Below are 17,238 nucleotides of genomic sequence, written 5' to 3'. Positions count from 1 at the left end.
ACAGCATTAAAAATGTGTCCATGGAACAGTGACTGTAGGGAAAGGGGGCTGGCTAAAGAAACCCACCCTGACCCTGGAGCCCAGAACTAGGGAAAGATGGCTCAGATAAGGCCAGTGAGAAAAACATAGTTTAGCTCAGATCAGAGCCATCTCTGGCCCTGACCAACTGACTTGTGAAACCAACCAATCACAGAGCAGGACAGTAGCACCCTGGCCCTGGGGCCCAGGACCAGGGAAAGAACCACAGCCTGGTCTGGAACCTCAGCCAGAAAAATGAACACTTTATCCCCAAACCCAGAACCAAGGAAACATGCTCTGACTCTGAAATCGGTACCAAAGAAATAACTCTTGGTCCCTAGAATCAGAGTCAGTGAAAGAAATGTGCCCTGGCCTTAGAGGTAGTGTCAAAAAGCCAAGAAAGGTCAGTGAAAGAAACGCAGTTTGGCTCTGAAGTCAGGGCCATCTCTATCCCTACCCCACAAAACTAGAGCAGAAAAAAACTAACCAATCACTGGTTGACTCTGCCCCGCAAGAGATCCTGTATAAACCACCCTGCCTGGTCAGTTGTGGGCTGTTCTCTCCACCCTGGTAGAGGCAGCTACTCTCCTGGATTTCTCCTTTCCAAATAAACCTCTTTCTCAAAGGAGTTTTGGGTGTGAAGATTTTCATTCACTGGTGTAGAGAAGATCCTTGCTGAGACGTACCATAGTGGACAGAGCAAGGGGGAAGTAAACAGAAGAACCTTGCTAAGATGTCCCATAGTGGACAGAGCATAGAGGAGCTTCACAGAAAATCCTTGCTGAAATGTCCCTCAGTGGACAGAGCTAGAGAGAGCTGAAAAAGTAACACTTTTCTCCTGAGCCAGAGGAGATTGCTATATTTTTGCAGGGGTTTCCCCTTTTGCAGACTTAAGCAAAAGAAGCACCATCTTGGGCTGGAGAAGCAGAGCTCTGCAAGGAAGCCCCCTTAAGTGGGGGCTGAGCAAAGCTCAGCTGCAGCAACTCTCCAGCAGAGGAGCAGGATTGCTATATCCTGTGGGGAGACCATCCCCCACCACGCTAGGTATAGCCTGACTTTCCCAATCAGTCAGGATACCCTTCCCTGCTGAAGCAGTTCCAGGCCTGACTCTCCTGAGCTGTCAGAAAGACTTCCCTTCCAGGGCTGAGCTGTCTCTTTGCAGCTCCAGCCATCAGAGCTGTCCTAAGCAGCTCCAGGTATCCAGGCTACCTCTCCCTTCAGGGCTGAGCTGTCTCTTTGCAGCTCCAGCCAGCTGTTCTAAGCAGCTCAAGGTGTTGCCTGACTCCCCAAGTAGTCAGGATACCAAACCCACAGAGTTGCAACAAATTTACTTACAGTGGCAGCATTAAAAATGTGTTCACAGAACACTGAGAGCATTAAAACTGCTCCACTTACCTGACAGCTCTTGCTTCACAAATGACAGCACAGCCAGGTAGACCTGACAGTCAGCAATAATGATTTGCCTCTGAAGTCGATCAACCATTGAGGGGGCAGATTTGCGGGCATCAACCTGCATTGTGAAGAGAAAGCAAACATCAGAAATCACACCTGAGAAAAACACAGCCTCCAAATGTCCACATCTACAGCTCTATGGTACAAGGTGACTCCCAGGGGAACTGTGGAGCCTGGAGGCCACTCTAAAGCAAGACCAGGCCTCTCACATGCTGCTTCACTCCAGCTCTGTCAACAATTTGCTGTCCTAGAGAACACTGTAATGCAGCACCATATTGTAAGTGATGGGAATGGAATTTATGAGAAACATGAAAAATGACAATAAAAACTATAAGGGATCCATCTTTTTTCAGACAAAGTAAATTTTTAATGCACATGAAAGACATTAGTATACACACACAGCAGACATCCTGAAAGCCATTTTATAGCCTGCCTTTAGGGAACACTAATATTAGGGTGCATCCTTCGCAGTGGGTAACTGAAATGCAAGGGTGAGAAACTGGTTACATAGCCTAATCAGAATAAATCCTGAAATCAAAAATTACCTCTAACTATATCAGAAACTATACCCAAAATTTAAGAGATGGAAGCAAAAAAAGCAGAAAGTCAAATTACATTTTTAATGCTAGTCTCTGTCATAAGGATGTTTCTAAACGGAATGGGAAAAAACATCATGACACAGAACAGACTGAAGTAACTGTACATAGTTTCAGAGTGGTGTAAGAAATACATGTTTCTACTGTGTATGTCAACAGTGCATGTGAAAAACACAACAGAATGACCACTTCCCTCGTCTTGTTAAACTTTAACATAACCCATCACAGTCACTGTGGCTCCGTGTCCAGCCCCAGCAGTCGCTGGTACAGAAAATGTCCATCCGTGCCCTCTGTCCTTCAGGTAACAGCATCTACCATGCAGGGTCGCCAGAGGGCTGAGGAGCTCCTGCAGCACGCAGCGCTGCGTTTAGGCCGTGAGGCCATCACAATGTCGGTGACACAGCGCAGGGATGACCTCGGCCCGCATGGGAATGAACTTACAGTTAGAGAAAACATTATTACCAGGTAAAATGTGAAGTGCAACGCTGTAGCCATCCACTGAGTCCAATGTGTGTGCGTATGTGTTTCTGTGTGTGCCTGCGTGTGTGTATGTGTCTGTGTCTATGTGCGTATGTGTGTGCACGTGCACATGTGTACACCACTGTATGCATGTAGGGCCAGTGGTAGTCAGTTCTCTCCTTCTACCACATGGGCCCTGCTGATTGAACTCAGCTGTAGATTTGGCAGCAAGAGCCTTTACCCAGTGAGGCATCTCACCACACCACACCTTGCCTTTAGACTGGTTAGGCTAGGCTGTCCCATCTGTGCCTCCCCGGTGCTGAGGTTGTAAGTACATGCCGTCATGCCTGGTCTGTTCTGTGGGCTCTGGGGACTGAGCCCAAGTCCTTGTGTGTCCACAGCAAGCAATTCACAACTGAGCTGTCTCCCCATCCCGGACGGTGACTTTACTGAGACTTCTCTTATAACCAAAGGCAGCAACTCCCAGGAAGCTTAGGTCAACAGCTGGATTCCAGAAACACGCCAACACATGGTTATTCTATCAGCCACCATCCCTGTGTGTTTAACCACACACAGGAAACCCTCACCTCAAGAGCCTTCCCAGGGCTACACTGCTCTCACTTCTGCTGTGATAAATTAACCCAACTAAAAGCAGCTTAGGAAAGGGGTTTATTTGATCTTCAATTCCATGTTGCAGTCCATCACTGAGGGGATCAAGGGAAGAACCTAAAGCTGGCAGCCACATCACATACTGCCTGCCTGCCTCTGCCTTTATCTAACTTTCTCCCTTCTCAGACATCTCAGCACCCCTGCTTAGGGAATGGTAACACCCACAAGCTAGAGCCGAGGCACTTACGTTCTTCTTAATTTTATTCTTAATCGTTTCGATGACTCCGGCCTCTTCACTTTCACACAGCTTTTCCGTAGTTTTTAAGTCATCACACGCCACCTGCATCTTCTCTTCCTCGAATGTCATCATGGCATTCTTCCGGGAAACAGAAAGGACGAGTGAGTCAGTAAATATAGGCTTTGTCACCATGAGATGCCACACTAGGAAAAGCATCTCAATCATTCTCAAGTGAAAGGGGTCACACTGTTACAGCACTCCCTAGTCACTAAAGAAACTATAATCTCAGTAGAAAATAAGACTTTATATCTCGATTATGCCAGCATGAAAAAGTATATGGTGGTGAATGTCCTTATAGTTGTCTTTTATACTCTTTCTTAAAAGTAAACTTAATAGAAAGCTCTCATTTTTGACTCGGTTTTTATGACAGTGTCCCATGTTTCACTCTACCCACTGATGGATATCTGGCTTAAATACTGAACAAAATAATTCTAGCAAAAGAATAGTTAGGGGCTGGAGAGATGGCTCAGTGGTTGAGAACACTGGCTGCTCTTCCAGAGGTCCTGAGTTCAATTCCCAGCCACCACATGGTGGCTCACAGCCATCTATAATGAGATATCTGGTGGCCTCTGCTGACCTGCAGGCATCCATGCAGACAGGACACTGTATACATAATAAATAAACAAATCTTTAAAAAATAAAAAAAGAGATGGGATCCCCTACCTTTCCCAGGCTGGCCCTTACCATTATGGACTAAAACCTCAAACTGTGACCCACAACAAACCCTCCTCTCTTCAGTTGTTTTTGACTGGTATTTTTTCCAGCCACAGGAAAAATAACTAAGACAGACACTAATGTTACAGTTCCATCTAGAAGAATCTTTCCCTAGGTATGGAGCTAGCATTACTACAAGGAGGAGGCCTCAAAACTTTTGTTCCATTAAGAGAGAGTCAATAGCTGGAGTGTAGGCTGTCTACAGCAGGCCACTGGCTGCTACCTTTCTCAATCTCGATTGTAAATTTTCTCTCCCTTTAGTATTTACTCAGCACAGTTTCCCCATTACACAATTTTATGATGATCTTTTAAAAAATATGTTTAAAACTAGTTTGTGTGACAAGCATTTCTGAAAAACAAAAGCATCCCACTTCCTATACTGACTAACTGACTGGAAACACTATGGTAACCCATCTCCCCCATTTCCCTATCTCCTCCTTCTCCGTATCTCCCCATCTTCCCTATCCCTCCTCCATCCCCCCCGTATCCCCCCTCCCCATCTCCCCCGCTCTCCAGCAGGAGTACAGCAATTCTTTAGCTCGCTCGCTGAACTCATCTTCTAGGCTGCTGTTACTCAGGTTTGGAGCTGACCTTTTGCTGACCTTTCTCACCAAAGACTTTTCCTCTTGTCACACACCATCTTAATCTTTGATGGACTTTCAGTTAGATTTTTATTCTAAAAAAGTCAGGTTTGGAAAAATATAACTCTCAAAAATTATATATAAGCATTTTATTTTTAAACCTGGGGAGAACATTTATCTCACGGACATTGGATAATGGGGGAAAAACTCTAGCTTTTCTACAATAGTGTCTACAGAGGCGGCAGGCCAACAGTGTTAGTTTATACTGTTCATAGCAATGTCTCTTTGGATATCAACTTACCAAAAAGCTGACAAAGCTGGCCCCAAAACTCATTAACGGACTATGATTTCTGTTAAAGAAATGAAAAAAAAAAAACATTTTATTGGACTTCTTACTTTAAAACATTTGGTAAAACAGGATATATCGTTCCATAGCTCCATTCGCTGGACAGAGGGAAGGTGAGCAAGCAGATTAAATTGTACCAAGAATTTGAAGAGGCGAGATGCTTCCCGACTCCACCTCTGACTCTTCAAAGCCAGGGAGGTCTCAGTGCTCGGTTATAACATGCTGCCTTAGTAAACTTTTTAATTGTGGCCACCAAGGAGCTGACGGTCAATATAAAGTTATAAATGGAAAGCTACACTAACATTGCTAGACCACAGCCAGAGGAAGGTGGGGATCCGTTTTTAAAGTGCAAAACTGAATCCAAACTTCACACATGTAAGGGCATGGTAGTGCAGGCCTGCAATACCAGTGCTTGGTTGGCTGAGGCAGGAGGATCACGAAGTTGAGCTACAGGACAAGATCCTACTTCAAAAACAAACAAAACAAAACAGCAAACAGAACACACATGAAGTCAGTTTGATTTGTAGAGCAGATCAAAGGGTGCCACCACCTGGCCTGAACTCTCAAACTCATCACCCAAGGTTGAGAACCCCATGACACACCCACTCTCCACTGGGACACTGTCATTGGCCAATTCTGCAGTGAGCCCAAGGGGAGACCAGTCAACGCCAAGGGAGTGGAAAACATGCAAGAACACAGTCTCCATCACACTAGAAACCAATGCAAACCCAGATCTCTGTAAACTGTGTGAGGAAAAGAAAGTCCTGTGCTCTCAAATGGAAACAAAACAACAACAAAAATGTAGCTAATTTTTCACTATGTAAATACACGGCCAGTATACGCCCCTACTAAAAATTTATTAGATTGTGCCCAACATGAAGTGTGTGTGTGTGTGTGTGTGTGTGTGTGTGTGTGTGTGTGTGTGTGTAAGGGAGAGAAAGTGAGCCCCCATGTGTACAAACATCCACACCTCTGCCTGAGGAATATCCTACATGAGACAGACTGCCAGAGGGCGAACCACAGTCAAAATACACGCACGGGCTCGCGTGGAGGGAGACGTTAAGACGGTATTTATGTGGCGTGCTAACCTGCTGGCACTTTGCACTTCTGCCCAGCCTTAGCTGCCGTCCAGCTGCCTGTCCCCACTAGAAGGACTCGGAAATCAGCAACATGACAAACAGGAAGGTCAGCTCACTTGTGAAGAACCCAAAGCAGCACTTAGCCTTCGCTGGGGGTCTGCGTCACACTCACACTCCTGACCTTAGCTGGAGGTCTGTGTCACACTCACACCCGACCTTAGCTGGAGGTCTGTCACACTCACACCCGACCTTAGCTGGAGGTCTGTCACACTCACACCCCCGACCTTAGCTGGAGGTCTGTGTCACACTCACACTCCTGACCTTAGCTGGAGGTCTGCGTCACACTCACACACAACCTTAGCTGGAGGTCTGTCACACTCACACCCGACCTTAGCTGGGGGTCTGTGTCACACTCACACCACCCGACCTTAGCTGGGGGTCTGTGTCACACTCACACCCGACCTTAGCTGGAGGTCTGTCACACTCACACTCCTGACCTTAGCTGGAGGTCTGTGTCACACTCACACCCCCGACCTTAGCTGGGGTCTGTCACACATTCACACCCCCCCCGACCTTAGCTGGAGGTCTGTCACACTCACACCCCCGACCTTAGCTGGAGGTCTGTCACACTCACACCCCCGACCTTAGCTGGGGGTCTGTCACACTCACACCCCCCGACCTTAGCTGGGGTCTGGGTCGTGACTCCACGGCCCTCCACACACAAGCTGTCCGTTCTCACTCTACAGCACACTGGAGTCTGGATGTGGCACAGGCCCCGGCTCCTCCGGTGTCCTCCTCAGCAGGCAGTGGAGAGGTCAATGAGGAGTGGCCTGCGCTCCAGAGCAGACGGTTTCAACACGGCCACTTCCCACCCTGCCCGCGGTTCCGCCAACTCTCCACGGCTGCTTCTGCTTCATCATCTCGGCTAAAATTAGATTCCTGAGAACCACAGGAATTAATTATGCAGGGCACCAAGTCTTGTCCGTTAGTTCGCATACCATCTTATCATTTAAATGGAAACACATGTGGACGCCAGTCCAGCAGAGGCATTTTCTCTCTGAGGTCCCGTCCATCACCCACAGCACCGGTACAGCACACACTCACGGCTGTGCGGTCCAGGCTCACACATGGTACAGCACACACTCACGGCTGTCTGCTCAGGCTCACACATGGGTACAGCACACACTCACGGCTGTGCGGTCCAGGCTCACACATGGTACAGCACACACTCACGGCTGTGGGGTTCAGGCTCACGCATGGTACAGCACACACTCACGGCTGTGTGGTCCAGGCTCACACATCGCACCCCCCCCCCCCCCCCCCCCCCCCCCCCCCCCCCCCCCCCCCCACATGGTACAGCACACACTCACGGCTGTGCGGTCCAGGCTCACACATGGTACAGCACACACTCACGGCTGTGCGGTCCAGGCTCACACATGGTACAGCACACACTCACGGCTGTCTGCTCAGGCTCACACATGGTACAGCACACACTCACGGCTGTCTGCTCACACATGGTACACACCACGCTGTCTCAGGCTCACACATGGTACAGCACACACTCACGGCTGTCTTGCTCAGGCTCACACATGACACACCGGCGTAACAGCACACACTCACGGCTGTCTGCTCAGGCTCACACATGGTACAGCACACACTCACGGCTGTCTGCTCAGGCTCACACATGGTAAAGCACACACTCACGGCTGTCTGCTCAGGCTCACACATGGTACAGCACACACTCACAGCTGTGTGGTCCAGGCTCACACATGGTACAGCACACACTCACGGCTGTCTGCTCAGGCTCACACATGGTACAGCACACACTCACGGCTGTCTGCTCAGGCTCACACATGGGTACAGCACACGCTGTCTGCTCAGCTCACATGTAAGCACACATGCTGTCTGCTCAGGCTCACATGTACAGCACACACTCACCGCTGTCCGGCCAGGCTCACACACTGGGGAATGCCCTGAAAGGGATTTAGGTATACCTTACAGGTCCTGGGTAATAATCCAGAGAACTGTGACAGGATGTGGAGCCGGGCCTCTGCAGTCCCTGTCTGCCTCCTGTCTTGCTGTGTGATCCTCTCTTGATATCTACTATGATCTGATGAGCATAGACGGCCCTCAGCAGAACTATACTAAGGCCAATTCCAGGTACCTGAACCTCCCAACACTGTGAACAAAATAAACCTCTGTATAAATCAGCGCACCTCAGGCAGTCCATCGTAGTTATCAGAAGTCAGTACAACATGCAGGAAATGTTCCAGAACAGAAAGTCAAAATGTACACAAATAAAAAAGATAGCTTTTGGAATCCTCAGATGGCGTTCCTCATGTTCATCTCACAACCATAGTTTAGTTTTTGAAAATGAACCATCAGTCATGAAATGGTCTGAGAATACAAAGAAGTACTTTGTCATCTGGCCCTGTGCGGACCAACATTTCAAGGGGAAAAAACTCTTTGAAGTTTCTCTGGGGCATTCCAAACCCAGCTGATGAGGACCTGTTCTCAGAAAGACAGCGGAGGGAATTTACCCACTGAATTTCTTTTCATTTTTAAACTACAGTTTGTTTTTATTTTGTGTGCATGAGTGCATGGGGTACAATCAACGGTGCCGAGGCGGCTCCTGAGAACTGAGGGGCCAGCGGCCAATCCTGTGTCTCTAAGGCCCTCATATCAGAGGCTACGAAGAACACATCCACTTCACAGTAGCGAACCACGGGCTGGTGGGGTAGCCTACTGCAAGAACAGCCCACAGGCTGGTGGGGTAGCCTCCTGCAAGAACGGCGCCCGGGCTGGTGGGGTAGCCTACTGCAAGAACGGCGCCCGGGCTGGCTGCTCACTGGGTGACGGTGCCTGCTACACAAGCCTGCCGACTCCAGCAGTGGCTCTTGGCCTGTGCGCTCCGTCTGCCTTGTCCAGCATCTCAAGCTCTCTAACTACAGTGCAGGAAGCTGTTACTGTGCACAGCACGAAGGCCTTGGTCTCCACGAGAAGGTGGCACAGCACTACTAAGGGAAGCCGTGTTGGGCCAGCTGCTGTAGGACAGCGTGGGAGCTCACACCACTCACTGGCTGAGAGACTGCAGAGTCCTCGCCAGTCACATCAAGACAGGACTTGACAGCTATTTTCAGTCCTCCAGACCAACGAAAGGGCTCATCAAGTAAAGGAGCTTGCTGCCAAGCCTGACAATTTGCGTTCCATCCCCAGGACTGACGTGGTAGAAGAGGAGAACCAACTCCCACAATTGTCTCCAACCTCCACAAGCATGTCACAGTATGTCCCCACACTCCAAACACACAATATATAAGTAAAAGACTGAAAAAGAAAAACTCTAAGCCAACAGTTAAAAGAAAAGTGGCCCACCTTCGATGGCAGCTACGAATGTGCATAAAAGGTCCACTTCAAGGAATTTTCTTAACTTAATTTTTAGTAGAAATATTCAAAGGAAAAAATCAAATTTATTCTGAAAGATCTCCGTTTAAAATACTCAACACTTCCTTTCTGCATTAGCATCTCTAGAGATCTCACAGGCTGCACAGCACCCTGGGAAATGCCCCTGCTGAACCATGCTGCAGATGAGATGAGAAAATAAAATGTGAAACCACCTTGATGGTCGTTCCACTCAGTGGTGCCATCCTCCTGACAGGGCTGGGAGTCAGGAACACACAGTCTAACTCTGAAGCCTGAGCACTTCCCACCCCCTTGCTAAAGGATTAAAATGCCAGCTCTGGGGCTAGAGCTGTATGGCAGCTGATAGGATACTGTCTGGCATGCAAAGGTTTGCTCTCTAGTACCACATAAGCTGGGCATAACTATTCAGACCTGCAGTCCCAGCACTCAGAGGAGTTCAAGGTCATCCTCGGTTACACAGAGATTTGGAGACCAAACTGGGATCGTGAGACCTGTCTCAAGTAATAAAACCAATACAATGATGTTCATTTTTCCCAAGCCCGATGATTAGGAGGGTGATTAAGAAATCAGGCCACAGGGGGAGAAAAGTTGTCACCAGACTTTTCTAGTGGTGGAACCTGCCAGGCAGGAGGTACCCACGGGCACAACAGTGCCATGACAGCTAGGGCAGTAACCAACCACCTTCTGCTTAGATGTGAGACCTGCTCCAGAGGAGGGAGCTCATGCCTGAAACGCACACCTGACCAAAGTCCCACGGATGGGATTGTCGTAGGACGTTAGGGGACACTTACTACTGTTATTTTCTAAAGAGTCGTGCTGTCAAATTGCCTTCAAAATATTTATGTTTCTACCCACAGACTGGGGCAGCTCTAACCTTGGTCAGGGGAGCTTCCGTTTGCAGTGGCATCAGGCAGCTCATACCTGGTCAAAGAATAAGTGAACACTGAGTATCCAGCCCAAGTGGGCATCTACATCAAACCTGTCCCCAAGACTCGGGGAGCACGGGCAAGGATGGCAGGGAAAACGTGAGAGCTGGAGAATGGGGAGAAGTGTCGTGAAACGACGTGGCTAGTGCATTCAGGAACTCAGCAGCTACAAGATCAAGCCAGGCGACGGTCCAGATGGATGTGGGAGGAGCTCAGGAGGTCCATCCCTAGTGAAGAACAGTTGGCAATGGCTGCTGGGACAGAGGGAGTAACTTCCTTCCAGGGTGCAGCCACTGGTCGCTGCCCATGCACTGGTGGGTGGTCCTACACACATGTGCGTGCAGAAAGCTCTGGTTGGTCTAGGCTGCTCCCGTTGAACAGGCCAGTGCATGAATGGATGAGGGAAGACGGCAAACCCGAGGAACTTCTGTATCAGGGCTGGAGGGTGCTCGGCCATCCATCACCTGTTGACTGTTTCCGCCTCTTATACTGAGTAAAGATGCTCACTAAAGCAGTGCCTGGCAGAGAACGGGGACATCCTGAGAAATAACTTGGGGAAGGTGATGAATAATGAATTATTTTAGATAACAAAGTCCATGCTATTCTTAGAAGCTATCCCTGAGAGGATTCCTACTTGCCAGTCTTTGGAGCACATAAATCGCTTAAAATGATTTCCTGCCTCTCCCGAGAGCAACTCTCGGTAACTATTATTCTGCAAACACAGCCCTTACCCACTAGACTCTTAAAATACTCTAGGTGGCCTTACACGGGCAGCTCCAGAAGCCAGCTTCCTTACGATACAATGGTTTCTCTTAAATTTTCAAACCTGTTAACTACATAATTGTGCATTGATGTCTTATTTCTAACTATAGTTTTATAATTCAATGGTTTACAATATGGCTAGGTATGGTGGAATTATATCTGTAATTCTAGCCTCACCTGTAATCTCGGCCCTCACCTGTAATCCCAGGCCTCACCTGTAATCTCGGCCCTCACCTGTAATCTGGCCCTCACCTGTAATCCGGCCCTCACCTGTAATCCCTGCAGAAACCACCTCAAAAACCCCAACACCAACAAAACATAAGTTGAAGGTTAAATCGTGTTTTCACAGGGAATATATCCCACAATAATGAACAAAAATCTCGTTTTTGCCTACATACAGTCAACCCCAGACTAAAAACAAGTCTTGTGTTTAAAAAAAAAAAAACATTTCAGCAAAAGGAAGAGAGAGGCTGGAGAATGGCTAAGACAGCTTCTGCTCTTATAGAGGACGCGTTCAGTCCCCAGCACCCACATCAGTCAGCAACATGGGCATCTGCAGTACGTGGACTTGCACACACATATATCAATAAAAATAAAATAAACTCTAAAAAAGAGACACGCAAAACTGCACTGGCTGGGTGAAAGCGGCAGTTTACAGAGAAATGTAATCATTTCTACAATGAACAGAAAGGTGTCTCCAACGAGGAAGAAACAGGAACGCCACACCAGTTCCACTGCAGCCTCCTACTGTTCCCATGACTCTATGATAACGTCCTATAGTTTACTCAAGATTGCAACTTCTCAGTACATCTGGAAAATACATCATGTGTTTGCTTTCCAAATTCGACGGTTTATTAATGGCACACAAGTTACTAAGGTGGCATATTTTAAATTTCTGCTGTAGCAGAGGCATGATCAGATCACCAAGTCACGCCTGCGACAGATGTCATGGACTGAGAGACGTGACCAGACAGCAGAATGAGTGGGAACATGGCCTACCAAAGCCGCACCTGGGGAAAATGAACAGGCAGTCTAACACAAACACGGATTAAAGAACACGAGAGGGGCCGCCTTCCATGCTCTTCCGACACCTCCCTCTACCGGTCCTGTTTTTAATATAACATTATTAAGTTTTATAACAATATGCGAAGACTCTAAACCGGAGCAGTAGGCGCTGTTTCCTTCTTTGATTGTTTATTAAATTATCAAATTAAAGCACATGCATGTAGGGCTGGGTTTGCTGCGGCCACAGTGCACACTGGCTCCCCTCTATGAGCCATCTGCTCCCCTGCCACAAAAATACACAAGGCTGGCAAGATGGTTCAAGAGATAAAGACACCTGCTGCCAGGCTCCAGGACCCGAATTCAGTCCCGACACCTGAGTGACAGAGGGAAACACTTCACTCCTACAAGCAGGTCTGTGATTTCCACAGGTGCTGTATGTGTGGCACACGAACACCCATGCAAATACCTACAATGTAAAAAAGGTTTTTTAAAGACACGATGAGAGAAGGAGGAGGAAGAGGAAGAAAGAATGGGAAAGAAAGGGAAGGGGAAAAGAAAAAAAGAAATACTATCAGTCTAAGAATAATGTGTGTACTATGATTTTTCTAAGTACACATTCAAGTTAGTAAGTTGTATATCCGTAAAACTTCACTTAAAAATTACAAGATTCTCTAAGGTTAAATTTGTTAAACTAAGATTTTAATCACAAAACACAATGCCAAAAATCCAATGTACTAGAGAAGCTGGTATTGGGAGAGAGCTACATATTGCAGTAAAACATTCAGACTGTACGAGGTAAAAATCAGGTGCCAGGGATGGTAAGGAACGTCTTTCTTCCCATCACTCAGGAGGCAGAGGCAGGTGGACCTCTGTACGGTGGAGGCCAGCCTGGGCTACACAGTGGGTTCCAGACCAGCCAGGGCTACACACTGAGACTCTGTCTCAAAAACAAAACAAATAACAACAAAAGCAAGAGAAAACAAAATCAAATTGTTTGGAGCAAAAAGAAAACACATTCAAATGGACTTCATTTCCTGCGGAAGTGTGGGTAACACATTGTTTTACCCAGACCATTTACAGTGACCGTGAGAATGAAAATTGATACAAAACATTGGAAAAGTGCTCTCTCTCTCTTTCTCTCCCTCCCTTTCTCCCTCCCTTCCTCTCTCTTAAATTCCTAAGCGTATATCCTAAAGAAATGAAATGAAGAACAATGGTTCTAAACAAAGGTATTAACTATGATACCATGTAGAGTTCCAGGAATAAGTGTGTAATGAGAAATATGGATTGTTACACAAATTTAATAGTCACCTAAATCATTATTTAGCCATTTATTACAAAAATAGTCCTAAGGGAACACTCACTCTAGGCTGTTTGAAAAGGCAGAGTGTAAAATGTTTGACTTGACCACAGAATTTTATTATCACCAGCAAGACCTGCAGCCTCTCAGCCTGTGCTCCTCAAGGGCGAGTTGGATGGGGTACACTACCTGAGGACATATAAGGAAAATGGAAAGGACTGGCAATCTGAAACTTGTAATTACACTAGTCACCTGTCATCATGGCCTTTAAAAACGCAGAACACAAAGCAGTACATACAAACGATAAGCTGTATAAAACAGCCAGGACAGTAAACAGGAAAAACGTTGCTTATGGTTAGTGGGCGTTACAGGTGACTTCCCACAAAATATTAAAAGGCAAATACGTTGAGAAACCTATGCTATCTGTGTTCTTATGGAAAACATCACAAATACTGTTTGAGGACCTCAATGTGCCAAGGACTATCTGAGCATAGAGTAGGGCTCTTATGGAGTTACTCTTGAATTACCTGTCACCTTATCCGTGTATCTAGCTTTCTAATTAAACTGTTAGGTAGGGGCTGGAGAGATGTCTCAGAAGTTAGAAGGACCCAGAACCCACATGGTAGTTCACAACCTCTGTAACTCTGTGTTTCAGGGGATCTGATGTCCTCTTCTGGCCTCTGAGGGCATCAGGCACACACATGTACACAGACATACATGCAGGTGAAACACCCATACACATAAAAAGCTTTTAAATATACACACAATGGAACATTTATACATTTATACATACAGTGTGCTAAAGGCAGTACAGTTGTGTTTATGGCAGAAACCTGCACTGGCACACACACATGAAGTCTGCATTAAATATTAAAATTGTCCTCAGGTTTGACAAACAGCCCACTGTATCCTCTCCCAGTGATGACATAATCCTAATCGTAAGGAGCCTGGGGGACAAACTGTTCCATTTTCAGTCCATGAGTCAGTCAGCAGGACAGTCTCCACAGCTCAGAATATCATCACTGTGGTACACACAACTGAAAGGGAAGCTGTTCACCACCCCTGCTACCAAGATGAGCGAGCGATCCTTGGGTAAGCGTAAAAAAGTCCTTTATTAACATATTGACACGTGAGAACACAGCAGGCCAGCGTCCCTGAGGAGTGTGTGGAGAGCGATTTCCCATGGGCCAAATCTGACCGTGACAACAGCTATCACGTAATGAAAGGGCACAGAGGCCAAGTGCAAGGCCACGGGGGTCAGAAGCTCTCAGACTCCGTCTGGAAGCTCTCTAGAGGTTTGGTGCCCAAGGTGCCGCCAGGCTTGTGTGTGGTACACAAGGTCCCCACTAGGTGGTGCTGTTTTAGGAGGTCGTAGACCTGTTAGGAAGTCTGGCTCTGCCTGAAGAAGTGCATGGATGGGGTGACTTAGGCTTCAGTCCAGCTACTCTCTCTCAGCCTAAGCTTTGCTTCTTCATTCACGGAGGTATGGGGAGTCCCATACATGTGTGCCCACCACATGAACTCCACCACGTCCTCCCCGCCACCAAGGGCTGTACCCTCTCTAACCGTGTGGGGGTTCAAGTAAGAACAGCCCACGGGTTCATATTTGAATGCTTAGACATCAGGAAGTGGCGCTCGTGGGGAAGGATTAGGAGGTGTGGCCTTGAAGGAAGTGTGTCCCTGTGGGGTGGGGTCTCTCTCCTGCTGCCTGTGGATCCGGATGTGGAGTTATCGGCCCCTCTCCAGAACTGTCTGCCTGCCTGCTGCCATGATGACAAGGGACTAAAACTGAAACTGTAGGCCAGCCCCAATTAAATGCTCTCTCTTATAAGAGCTGCTGTGGTCACGGTGTCTCTTCACAGCAAAAGAACAGTGACTGAGACAGAACTCTGACCCAGGCAGAACCCTCCTCCTATAGGGTGTTTCTGTCAGAGTTCTGTCAAACCAAGCAGAAACACAACAGCCCAAGTTGCCGAGCGGCCATGACAGCGGTGAGACACCGTTTCTTCCCAGCTGTGCTGTGTGCGCTTCTGAGCCAGGGTGACAATTCATTTTGTTTAGATTTTTCTCCGAAGCCACAGAAATGCCGAGCTGCTTGCATTTCCTGAGACACCATAATCCCTCATAGATTCTCACCAAGGTGGGGACCTGGGTGTCTCCACAATGTGTCGAGTCCCTAAATGATGCTAATGCCTTCAAGCCATACTCTAGCCAGCAATATCCTACGGGTAATTGTTCAAAATGCTGGTATACAGAACTGTGGCACTAAGATTCCAAACATAGATACATTTGGAATTCCATTCCAAATACACATCACACACACACACACACACACACACACACACACACCCTCTGTGTAGCCCACGTTGGCCTCAAACTCATAATTTTCTTCTTCGGCCTCCACATGATGCAATTACTGGGGTGGACCACCACACCTAGCTAAAATACTCCATATCCTAGTGCAGTCCTTTGAGCAAAGGAAATTATAAAGACATTCCTAATATTTTCCTCCCTAAACTAGAACCTTGTATGTAGTGGGGCCACCCTGTTAGGATTCTGTTTCCAGAACCCTGCCGTAGCTTTTCTGGTCTCGTGGGCCGTTCTTCTCTGTGTCCTTGTCTGTGTGCTGCTCCCCACCTTGGCCCAGGGACACCAGCCTCCATCTTGGGCCCCACCAAATACAGCAGGCTGCTGGAGGACCTCCTGTGAGATTTGAGTCCACACCAAACTCTCACAAAAGCGGTGTGCCAAGTGTCACCTCGGCCAGACCTCTGAAGTTCCCACAACAATCTGCCCTCACTAGCTGCCCTCATCCCCTTGTCCAAGCAGGTTCTGAGGGTCAATTTGGCCAATCTGTAGAATTAAACAGCCCAGTGCTGGAGAGGTCGCTGGCAGGCAGCAGGAAGGGAGAGGATTGGGCCTGGCTCGAGCATTTGAAACCAAGCCCCCACAGTGACACACTTCCTCCCACAAGGTCACACCCCCCGACAGTGTCATTTTCCATGAGCATTTGGGGGCCGTTTTCATCCCAACCACGACAATATCATTGGACCTATTTCTTATTTATGCAATAGAAATGTATAAAATACATTTATTTCTGCTTGTTTCATCTTTCTACATCTCAAAGTTAAAGTCATATCACATATATGAGTGGAGGTAACTAACGAGCAAATAATAATCCTCTGTAAAACTCCTGAAATCTGCCACTGTAGAACAACATTGATCCCTCAACCCAAACAATCCCTTGTCTAGACATAATCTGTTTTATACACACAGACAATAGTGTTCACTGAAGCACTAAGAGAAACTCGGGAAATGGAAATTATCTAAACAGTTACTGTAAAGTAGTAAGTTTTTCATACACATGATAAAACACTTTGTCCAATAGTTAAAATGATTACAATTCAGACAAGCATGATAGCACATGCCTTTAATCCCAGCACAGCACTCAGGAGGCAAAGGCAGGCACAGCTCCATGAGTTCAAGGCCAGCTTGCTATACATAGGAAGTTCTAGGCCAGTCAGAGCTACCATGGATCCCATGTCTCAAACAAACAAGCAAACAAACAAAACAAAAGCAATTACACTTGGTTTATAATCCTCAACACTGTTAGATTTCATAAATAAACAATGCAACCACAATAGATAATCATATGTATTTTTAAAACAGAGAG

At 47.2% G+C, this 17,238-nt stretch overlaps 1 protein-coding gene across 1 annotated transcript in view; it reads right to left on the bottom strand.

Annotated features, from left to right (window-relative positions):
* The window catches only part of Ttc39c (tetratricopeptide repeat domain 39C), an 89,617-nt gene that overhangs the window by 50,159 nt on the left and 22,220 nt on the right, over positions 1-17,238 (bottom strand). Inside the window, exons 2-4 of the mRNA XM_028876682.2 lie at positions 5,029-5,077; positions 3,382-3,510; positions 1,414-1,528 (exon numbers count right to left, since the gene is read on the bottom strand). Coding sequence (XP_028732515.1) covers positions 1,414-1,528; positions 3,382-3,510; positions 5,029-5,077 — 293 coding nt within the window. The remainder of the gene's footprint in view (positions 1-1,413; positions 1,529-3,381; positions 3,511-5,028; positions 5,078-17,238) is intronic.

This window comes from Peromyscus leucopus, chromosome 19, assembly GCF_004664715.2.
Source record: "Peromyscus leucopus breed LL Stock chromosome 19, UCI_PerLeu_2.1, whole genome shotgun sequence".
Taxonomy (NCBI): Eukaryota; Metazoa; Chordata; class Mammalia; order Rodentia; family Cricetidae; genus Peromyscus; species Peromyscus leucopus.
The sequence above is the reverse complement of the archived record's forward strand: the minus strand, read 5'-3'. Positions and strand labels throughout refer to the sequence as shown.